At 52.1% G+C, this 11,230-nt stretch overlaps 1 protein-coding gene across 1 annotated transcript; it reads right to left on the bottom strand.

The window, feature by feature from the left end:
- RTL6 (retrotransposon Gag like 6) lies at positions 1-5,735 on the bottom strand. Its single transcript, XM_072843590.1, has 2 exons — positions 5,587-5,735; positions 1-5,340 (listed from the first exon to the last, which is right to left on the bottom strand). The coding sequence occupies exon 2, from the start codon at positions 5,061-5,063 to the stop codon at positions 4,344-4,346; it is 720 nt and encodes a 239-aa protein (XP_072699691.1). The 5' UTR covers positions 5,064-5,340; positions 5,587-5,735; the 3' UTR covers positions 1-4,343.
- Positions 5,736-11,230: the final 5,495 nt, after the last annotated feature.

Raw genomic sequence — 11,230 nt, 5'->3', positions numbered from 1 at the left:
TGACACACAACAGGTTAATATCTTTAATATATAACAAGCTCATACAAATTTATCAGACCCCAGTAGATAAGAGCAAATGACACGGACGATCCACAAAAGAGAAAATACAACTGCTTAACATGGAAAGATGTTCAACTTTGCTAGAAAGCAAAGAAATGCAAACCGAAACACAATGCTATGTTTCATATGTATCACTATTTCATTATTGTTTCAGATCAGCAAATATTTAGCCAGAGGATAATACTCAGAGCTGGCGAGATGGTACAGTGCCGTACATCCTGGCTGGCGGCAGTGTCGATGGATACAAACATCGCTGGAAACCAATCCGTCAGTATGTAACAAGAGGATCAGAGGTGTTCATATTAATTCAATAATCCCACCTCTGAGGATCTATCCTAAGGAAATAACTTGGCATCGGGGAAAAGCGTTATGCACGAAGACATTCTTCCATTTCTGATGGTGAGAAATTAGTAACGGCATGGGTGATCAACCACGGGCACTACTGTCCGTCTACGTGGTGGAGGACACAGCCATGTCAAACTGAAATTAGTAATAACATGTGACGGGGGAAGTCCCCTGATACAAGTGAAAACACCTACACAATATTGCATCGTTACAGAAGGTAGTATCACCACTAAGTTGCAACAAAAAGAAGAAAAACCATGATGGATGGAGGGGGGAGGGGAGGGAAGGAAGGTAGGGGCCTGGCAGGAGAGCCACCAAAATGTTCAAATTTCACTTTCTCACTTTCTTATTCTCCCAAATTTCTAGAAGGTGTAGGTTTGCTTTGATAATGAAAAGACCCAGTACACGGTTACTCGCCCACGGAAAGGAGTTAGTGACGTTGCAGCTAGGGTCCCTCCCACCTCCTGCACCGCGGCTGCACTGTGCCAGCCACCACCACACCCCAGGTTAGGACCCCGAGAGACGCCACAGGGTCTCTGTCCACACAGCAGACCTGGCCTACACCCACTCCGATCCCTGGGCTGGCAAGCTACGCTGTTGACCAACAGGTGCTCTGCACTTCCTTCTGCGGAGTCCTGTCTCGTCTGCAGCTCTAAGCCCCCAGCTAATGCGTCCCAGGCACTGGGCATCTTCGTGTTTCTGCAAGGATCTCCTCCTCCTCCTCTTCCCACCCAAACTCCAAGGCTGGCCGTGGCCCCCGGGCGTGTCCTCTTATACACCCGTAGGGCTCGCCCCCTTAAAGTAGCCTAAGTACGTGCCCAACTGTCCCTCACATTTCTCTCTCCTACGGGCCAAGCCGCCAGGACCGTGGTCACCCAGCAAGTGGTCGGTCATGCTTGACGGCAGGAGCCCACGCACCAGGAAAGTCATACCAGCACCTTCTGGGGGGGGGGGGGGTGGTATGCACCCCTGTCATTACTTACTTATCATATACTTACCTGGGACCCATGAAACAGGTCTTTGCTTTTTTCTAGAAGTTGCTGAAATGCTTTAGGACATTATGTTAATCCCAAGGTCACGCTATGCGTTCGTTCGACCAGGAAGTCACTCCTTACTCTAAATTCCATCCCAAATGATGCCCTGTTACGCCAGGAGGCTTACTTACCAGATGGGAGGGCAGGTAGACCGGAGAAACCACAATACAGCTCAAATGATGTCAACACCATGAAAAACATAAAACTTGCCCTCACATGCACTGTTTAACACTACTAACTGCCTGTCCTTTTTATAAATCATACCTTTTCTCTTAAATTTAGAGAAATTACAACCCAGAGTCTGTACAAAGCAGCTCCCCTCCCCCAGCTCCTTCTTCAGCTTGACCCTCCCCCACCCGCAGTCTGGCTCTGGACTGCATGGCGCTTGGGTCTCCTCCTCTTCCACTGGGACCTAGGGAGTCTTCACCAGGGCCACAGGGGATTCCCTGCATGTGGGGCTTCTTCTGAGTCGGATGGGGGGCAACCCCCTGAGCCTCCCATCTACTCACTTCCAAAGCTGCAGGAAGTGGTCCAGGTCACAGATGTGCAACAGCAGCAGCCCAGAGCCCCAAAACAAGCACCAACAACTGAAACACAAGTCAGCACGCCAAAGGGAGCTGGAGCAGCAGCCTGGGCCGGGCGAGACACCCCCGTCCAGAGGGCCGGGGCCAATAGGCAGCGAAGCCAGCCCGCCCCCCGCAGCTCAGGCCCTGCTGCACCCAGCTGCACAACTTAAAACGCTGGGCACACACAATGCAAGCATCATGCGACTTCCGCGTGCCGCGTGGGTAGGCCCAGGGGTCAGCGAGATGGCAGTTCCCACTCCACTTCCATGCTGGGTCTCCTGCCCTCGCCCGGGGCCCGTGGAAACCTTCACGATGCCTGCACCCGTTCATCTGCGGGCACCTCCATCCAGCAGGTGGACAGTAGACACTGAGCGCAAAGAGAAAGTGATCTGTACACCCCCCATTAAAGGTCCCACCCCCCAGAATGGTGGCCCCAATGTGTGTCCTCCCCCCCCCATTCATGCTTAATGAGCACCATGGTCCCACCTGAACAGCCGTGGCTGGAATCCAGGGGGGCCTGAAGCCTGTAGTCAGGCAGTTGTTCAGCAGGGCAATTGGGCTAACAGAGTTTACAATGAGTGGGTGGCAGTGGCCCACGAACCCCAGCAACCACTGAATATCCTTGACCTTGCAAGGCAGTGGCCGCTTCGAGAACGCAGTCACCTCCCCCAGCATCATCAAAACTCTTAGGAAGAAAGGACCCTAGGACCCAACCTCTGGGTATCCCAAGACACAGGTCTTCAGGTGGGTACAGAGGTTATCCTTCTGTGGTCAAGCTAGGACTATTCAGACAGGGTAGATGGACCCAGGGTGAAACACCCCATCTTCCCCCTGTGGTCCAGGCCATCACGTAAGTGCAGTTCGTTTGGCATTAAACATGGCGAGAGCATCGCGGTCCAAAGGGCTTGGCCAAGTCTCATTTAGAAAGTGATTTCTGAGCATCCCCTGTGAGGAACCAAAAGGCCATCCACCATAAGAGGTACAGCCCTGTCCCTCAGAATTAGGACCCAAATGCCAGTTGTGTCCTGTCTCCACATTGGGACCAAGGTAGACTGCAGCTCTTTCCCCTTTACAAATGCCACCAAGGCCCAGTGGGACCATTGGGGGAAATACGCCTTCTGTAAGTGCTTCATGATGCATCCCAGAGGATTTGGGTCTCCAACTAGGAGTCTGTGTTTTCTTAGACCAAGGCTGGACACCTGATGGGACAGCCCAGGCATGGGGAGGGCATGCTACGCGGGGCTTTGGGGACCCGGAGGTGGTGTAGGTGCCTGAAGGGGCTAAGGTGAAAGCCAGATATCACCTGAATGGAGATGGGAACAGGTCTCAAGCTAGACAGGCCTATCGCCAAGTGATATGGGGCAAAGAGGAGGGGGGTGATGGATGGCACACACCGGCTGGTGGTGGTTCCCACTAGGGGGCCCAGGGGTGCAGAGTGAACCACTGGTGCCTTCCCCTTAACCCGCTGCAGGCCTCAGGCAGAGATGTACATGAACTTGCTCCCTGTGGTGGCTCGATGGAACTGTGCAGCGATCCAAAGTCACAATGACCTCCTGCGGCAGGCAAGTTCCAGATTCCCAGGATGCCCAGCGCTATCAGAACACTGGCAACTAAAGCTCAGCATTCCTGGAGGTGCATCCTCTGGGGGCTTCTCCATCGAGTGGCATTTGCGGTCTTTCCCGGGGGCAACAACGGGACATACTGACTGTGTTCACGTGCAGAGCGAAGCCTTCCTGCCGGAAGTGCTGACGCTACCCTCCCAGCAGTGAACACCTGGCCACAGCAGCAGGGTCGAGGCCCTGCCTGTCTGCTATCTCCAGGCCTGGCAGGGCTGGTGATCACCTACGGTGCAAAGCCAGACTCCCCTCCCCAGGTCCCCCAAACAAGCGACCAGCCTGGCCTAAGTGGCTCCCCTCTTATTGTCAGAGGGGAGCTGCCACGGGGGGGGGGGGGGGGGTGTGCGTGCCTGGCCAGAGTGGAAGAAGAAGGTCCGTGAACCTAGTCAGGCTGGGAGAGTTCAGCCCAAGTGATCCGCAACAGGCTGTGGAGTCACCGTGACCCAGCGGCAGAGTGGCGGTCACCAGGAGAGCTGGGGCTGCAAGCAGGAGAGGGACACATGCACTGTAGGTACAAAGCTAGCACAGACGACTGGGAAGCCAGGTGGGTGACAGGGAGCCCAAGGGCGATGAAGGACGGTCTCCTTATGGAACAGGTCTGGAGAGGCAGGAGGGAATGTCTTCAGACAGGGGAGATGCTGTCGTATGGATATTTCTTCTACGTAGCAAAGGGTGGATGCTGTCTGCGTGGCTGCAGAGGCGACCCGGCTGGTGGCCGATTCTTAGAGGTCCCGAGCTCGGGTGGGCAGAGCCGGCGCCGGACTGGTCCCGCTGGAGGCTGGATGCACCGGGCAGGGCCCCGAGCCGGTGGCAGCCAGCTGGCGGCACAGCATCTGCCGCTCGCGCACCGCCCGATTGGAGGCACAAGTCTTCCGGATTTGGGCGCGCCGCGCATGCCGCAGGGGAGACTTGTAGGTTCTTCGCAACTCGGCCAGGAAGCCCTGATAGTCGTTTCGCAAGGGGCTGTCGGGCTGCATGTGGGGGATCGCCCACTTCTCTGCCTCCCCAGTCAGCCGGGACACGAGGAACGCCACTCGCTCGGCCTCCCCGGGGAAGCGCGAGGCCTGGAAGATCATGAACCTGTCCATTTGCATCAAGAACCCCGCCAGCTGGCCGGGGTCTCCGGAAAAGGGCTCGGGCAGAGAGGTCGGGGGCGTGGTCATGGGTCGGGTCCCGTTGGAGGTGATGGCTGAGATGGGCGGGGTGATCTGCAGCGCCCCGGGGATGCGGGCCCTGGTGCGCAGCAGGGTCAGCTCTGCCATCACGCTCTCCAGCATGTTGGTGAGGTTGGCCTTCTCCGCCCGCAGGGTGGAGGCCTCCCGCCGGAGCGCCGAGTTGGTGAGGCGCAGGGAGGTCAGGGTGTCGATGACGTCATCCATCTGGGCATTGGTGGACGCTGCGGGGGCCGGGCCTTCGGCTTTTGAGGTCTGGGGTTGCACCATGGTGGCGGGAGGTCAGCCAAAGGCCGGGGCTGGAGGGCGCGAGGGGTCACGGGGAACCGGAGCACCTGGGCTGCTGGAAGTGGGGAGACCCCGGCTGCAACCAGGGAGAGGCCGGGAAGACCCAACCACACGGGCGGGGCGGGCGGGGCGGACGGGGGCGGCCGGGGCCCGCCGGGGGTGCAGGCCCCGCGGGACGCCGATTCCGGGCGCCGGGGGCGGCTCCTTTATCGCAAACCCCACGGGCCCAGGGCGGGCTGCACCGGGGGCTGGGCTGCTCCTGCAGGAGGAAAAGAGGTTTTCAGAAACGCCAGGGCTGCGCGGGGAGGGGGAGGGGGAGGGGGCGGGGGGGGAGGGGGAGGGGAGGCGGGAGGGAGAGGGAGGGGGAGGGGGCGGGGAGGGGAGGCCACGGGAGCGGGAGCGGGAGCGGGCGGCGGCGCCCGGGCCCCGAGCCCCCTCCCCGCGCGGGCCCCGCGCCCACCTGGCGCAGAACAAAGGGCGGCTGCACCTGCGGCGGCGCGCGTACCTGGCTCTCCGCGGCTCCCTCCGCGGCTCCCTCCGCGGCTCCGTCTGCCGCGCCGGCCGCGACCAAGATGGCCCGATCGGGGGACGCGGGCGGGCGGGCCGATGAGTCACGGCGGCGGCGGCCCGCGGAACTGCTTCCCGGTCAGGTCAGGCCGGGGCGGCGGCGGCGGCGGCGGCGGGAGGCGGGAGGCGGCCTCGGGCGGGAGCGCGAGCGGGCCCCGGGGCCGGGGTCGCGGCGGAGGGAAGGGCGGGTCGCGGGCGGCCGCGGGGCGGGCGGGGCGGGCGCGGCGGCGGCGGCGGAGGCGGCGGGCGGGCCTCGCGCCGGCCCCGCTGGTTGCCATGGAGACCGCCCGCTCCCGCGTGCGCGGCGGCGGCCGAAGCCCCGCCCCGGAAGTGGCGCGCGCAGCCCCGCCTCCCAGGGCGGCCTCGGCGTCCGTCCGCAGCAGCCAATCAGCGACGCCCGGCGTTGCTCCTATTTTCTTAGGGGAGATGCGTTCGCGTTGTCGTGCATCTTCCCGAGGCTGCGAGCCAAGCTCTTTTTGGATACGTTCTAATCGTATTTTCTTTAATGAAACATGCTCTTCATATTGTAACTGGAATACAAGTTCAATGTAATGCATATTCATTGTAGCAAATTTTGATGCCAGAGAAGTTTTTTTTCCCCCTCTAAGATTTTTATTTATTCACGAGAGACACCCAGAGAGAGGCAGAGACACAGGCAGAGGGAGGAGCAGACTCCGTGCAGGGAGCCCAATGCGGGACTCGATCCTAGGACCCTGGGGTCACGCCCTGAGCCGAGGGCAGATGCCCAGCCGCTGAGCCCCGCCCAGGCGTCCCTAACGCCAGAGAATCTTTAAGAAGCAACTTTGTATCACTCAAGAGTCCCTCCACCTGAAGAGCTCAAAGAGTAATATTTTTGTAGTTCCACCCGGTCATTTTCCTTCCGTATATTCTGTGACAAAATACTAATTTTTGTACCTTACGAAACTTTTGTGACTCTGATAGCACACTGAATTTTGAGCATTTTCGCATTAATTTCAAAAGCATGATTTTCAGGTATTGCCTTGTGTCCCACTGAAATCGCACGCCATGCCCCTTTTGATGGGTCCCTATCTTAATTCCTTGTGAAGTTCTATGAACCTTACTTGTATATAAATCCCAGCCCTTCCTCTGCCAAGTTCTCCAGGGTAATTGCCTCGGAGTCAAGTTTCTGGGATGAAGAGTATGAGGATCTGGATGCTTTTCCCCGCTCGACCCCGTGAAGCGGCTTCTGGGTGGTCAGTCCCAGGCTGGGGCATGGCCAGAGAGAAAAGACATTCACCATGCCAGTCTTTGGAGAACATGTCTTCCAGGAGGCTGAACCACTGGCAGCCCCTGCATTCCTCAGGCAATCCTGGGACAGAGTCACTTCTCTCGCACCTTTCCAGTTCTTGCTTGTATAAAATGGGAATTGGCACCTGAGGGTGTCAGTACTTGAAGAGGATAGGATAGTCTAGCAGTGCTCACAACTGTGTGCACCCCAGTATGCCAAAGAGTGCACATTTCGTGACCAGATGAAAACTTCTAGGACATAAGGGAAGAGAGGTGTTTCTTTTCTTTTTTTTAAGATTTTATTTATTTATTCATGAGAGATACACAGAGAGAGGCAGAGACACAGACAGAGGGAGAAATAGGCTCATGCAGGGAGCCCGATGTGGGACTCAATCCAAGGACTCCAGGATCATGCCCTGAGCCGGAGGGAGGTGCTCAACTGCTGAGCCACCCAGGCGTCCCAAGAGAGGTGTTTCTTTAAACAACCTCCAAAGGAGAGGGGGCAGGAGCTGCATTCATCTCCACTGAGGTCAGTGCAGAAACTGACTTGGACCCCATTAGCCCTCCCACTTCTTCCAAACACACACAGGAATCCCCGTCTGCTCCTTTGAATCACCCCATAAATCTCTCTGCCTCAGCATCAGGGTTGTACGTCACCATATCCCTGAACACTATACATATGAGGGAAGCATCTGTGACAATCTTAGGTGTGGTTGACACTATAAATCCTAAATTTCCAGGTGCATTGAATATAAGGTGCACTGTCATTTCAGAAATGATGAAACATGAATTTAAAGAAACATGTAATTTATTTGTATTTCACGTTATTTCAAATAGGATATAAAGTGGCATCACATAAAAACAGCGAAATGAAAATCAATAGAGTTTTAAAAATAAGAGAAGCAGGGGCAGAGTATTTGGCTTCTGACCCAGACAATCTGTGGTTCCCACCCTCTGAGATAGCTCTCTCTGCTCCAAACGGAACAATGATAAACTGTACAAAGAAAGTGTTGAGAGGATCTGACTGGGCTCAAAAACAAGATGAACTCCACTGTGGTCCAAAAATACAAACTGCTGAGTTTTAACAAAGCCATAGGCCTGCTGGTCGCTAGGTCCTGAGGCATAATGGGGACATAAAGCTGGCAACAGTATCAGGCTTTTTCTTTGAAGCCAGGGGAAAGAGGGGGTCACCTGTATGTCAGAAAGCAGTCTGAAAAATCTGCTTTGACCATTTCATGGGGGCGACAGCTTCTATGAAGGTGTAACCCTGGGACAAGGAAGAGCACACAATATCATGAATCTCAAGCCCCCTGGCTTGGCAAGTAGACCCTGAGGGCCAGGAAGTGTGAAGCGCCACCACCAATATAAAACATGTTCTGGGGATCCCTGGGTGGCGCAGCGGTTTGGCGCCTGCCTTTGGCCCAGGGCGCGATCCTGGAGACCCAGGATCGAATCCCACGTCGGGCTCCCGGTGCATGGAGCCTGCTTCTCCCTCTGCCTGTGTCTCTGCCTCTCTCTCTCTCTCTCTGTGTGACTATCATAAATAAAAAAAAAAAAAAAAAAAAAACATGTTCTGTACTATGGACCAGGCACCACGGGAGCAGCCCCAAACTGCTAGACTGAGGAGGAAGGGGGCTCTAGAGGATAGGAGGGTTGTGTACACAGAGAATACACACACTCAGAAGGTGAAAGATAGCATTTTATCCCAAAATGAATCTAAAACTCAAAACTAAAGCCCATGAAGACATCTAATGCTAAGGATAATGGCCACTAAAATTAATAATCATAATATAAATTAACTCCAGGTGAAATTAAAATAATAGAACAGTCTAAAAAAAGACTTTAAAGGAAGCGTATTTAGGATCCTCTATAAGGCTACGAAGTAATAACACTTGTAAAAAGAACAGACATGATGTGGGGGGCGGGTAGGTCGGGGTCAGGAAGGCAAAAATGTAATGAGATGAGGTGGCAATGAAAAAGTACCTTTTAAAAGGCAATAAAGTCAACTTCCAGTTCCAGGAAGATGGAGTTAGTTCAGTCTTCCTTATTCTTTGAGCAAAACACAACAGAAAAGAACTAAAAAAGGAAAAGAGAGAGACTTTAAAAAGTGGAGAGAGAAAGGCAGATTGGCTAGGTTGTTCAGGACCCAAGGACTCACAGCAGTGAGTTCCTTGAGTATTCTTTTGCATCATACATTGCAGAGCCGGAGAACCTGGCAACCTGGAAGTGCCAGTGGGTACAGACAGAAATCTCCCCTCAAAAGCCTGCTCTTTCAAGCCAAAGAACCAAGAAAGCTACAGCCTAAGAAGGTAAAAACTTTTAGACAATACTCAAACTCTCAAAAGTCAAAGACAAAGAATCTGAAAGTAGCAAGAGAGAAGCAAGTGATTTTGTATGAAGTGTCATCAATAAAATAAACATCTGGTTTCTCATCAGAAACCATGGAAGCCAGAAGGCAGTGGGAGGAAAAATTCAAAACACTGAAAGAAAAGACTGTCAACCAAGAATTCTATATTCAGCAAAACCAGCTTTCAAAAATGAAGGAAAAATTGGGACACTCCCAAGTAAATAGAACTGGAGACCATTCGTCACCAGCAGACCTGTTCTATGAAAAATAACAAAGCGAGGTCTCAAAAATATGTAAAATAAACAAAGAGATTAAAAATTGTACATTAGAAAATAACTTTCATATTTCAAAATAACTATTTCATTAAAATTGTACATTAGACGGCAGCCCGGGTGGCTCAGCGGTTTAGCGCCGCCTTTGGCCCAGAGCGTGATCCTGGAGAACAGGGATCGAGTCCCATGTCGGGCTCCCTGCGTGGAGCCTGCTTCTCCCTCTGCCTGTGTCTCTGCCTCTCTCTCTCTCTCTCTCTGCGTCTCTCATGAATAAATAAATAAATAAATCTTAAAAAAAAGAAAAAAATTGTACATTAGAAAATAACTATTTCATAACTATTTCAGAAGGCAGTAGTGGAGGAATAGAGAAACAAAAAAATAGAACATATAGAAAACAAATCGGCAGATGTAAATCCTACCCTATCATCAATACATTAAATGTAAATGAATTAAACACTCCCATTGAAAGGTCAAGATTGGCAAAATGGATTGTTTTTTAACAATTGATCCAATTCAAGGCTGTCTATGAAAGGCACATTTTCAATTGAAAGACACAAATTAAGTTGAAAGTAAATGAATAGGAAATGATATATCCTTCAAATTAGCCAAAAAAGAACTGGATTGGCTCTACTAACATCAAACAAAACAGACTTTAAGGCAAAAATTGTTACTAGAGAAAAAGAAGGAGACTTTGTAGTGGTAAAAAGATCAATCCACTGAGACAACAAGTATGAACACATATGCACTTAACAATAGATAGAGTCTACTGCTTCAAGCCTTATCTACAAATGTCTAGCAATCAAGAATGTATAGTCTGGGAGCACCTGGGGGGCTCAGTCGGTTAAGTGTCTGCCTTTGGCTCAGGTCATGATCCCAGGGTCCTGGGATAGAGCCCCACTTTGGGCTAGCTGCTCAGCGGGAGCCCGCTTCTCTCTCTGCCCCTCCCCCTGCTCTTGCACTCTGCCTCTCTCTCTGATAAATAAATAAAATCTTTTATAAAAAAAAGGAATATATAGTCTAAACCAGTGAGATTGAATTTAAAGTCCAGAAATAAACCCTAATATTTATAGTTAATCACTTTCAAAAAGAGGACCAAAGTATAGTCATTCCTGAGCAAACTAGCTATCCATAGCAAAGAATTAAGCCAGACTCCCTACCTCACACCCGATACAAAAATTAGCTCAAAATGGATCAAAGACCAAGCAAGAGTTAAAACTACCAAGGTCTTTGAGGAAAACCTAGTGATAAATCTTTGTAATCTTGGGTCGTGCAATGGCATCTTAGATATGACATCAAAGTACAAGTGACAACAGAAAAAAAAAATGGTAAATGGCATTTTTCCCAAATTAAAAACTTTTTGTTTCTTTTTTTTTTTAAGATTTTATTTATTTATTCATGAGAGACACAGAAAGAGAGAGTCAGAGACACAGGCAGAGGGAGAAGCAGGCTCCATGCAGGGAGCCCGATGTGGGACTCGATCCTAGGTCTCCATGATCAGGCCCTGGACCAAAGGTGGCGCTAATCCGCTGAGCCACCCAGGCTGCCTAACTTTTGTGTTTCAAAAGATTCTATCAAGAAAGTGAAAAGATAACCTACAGAATGGGAGAAAATATTTGCAAATCATATATCTGATAAGGGTCTGATATTCAGAATATATAAAAAATTCTTATAACTCAATGATTAAAAGACATCTCAATTTCTTAAATTAACAAAAT

The sequence above is a fragment of the Canis lupus genome, chromosome 11, assembly GCF_048164855.1.
Source record: "Canis lupus baileyi chromosome 11, mCanLup2.hap1, whole genome shotgun sequence".
In the NCBI taxonomy this organism is placed as follows: Eukaryota; Metazoa; Chordata; class Mammalia; order Carnivora; family Canidae; genus Canis; species Canis lupus.
Note: the sequence above shows the minus strand (reverse complement) of the source record. Positions and strands in the feature narration are given on the sequence as shown.

Bases quoted from the DNA above. Each gene is read 5' to 3' on its own strand.
- RTL6 (XM_072843590.1), bottom strand. From the start codon at position 5,063: ATGGTGCAACCCCAGACCTCAAAAGCCGAAGGCCCGGCCCCCGCAGCG.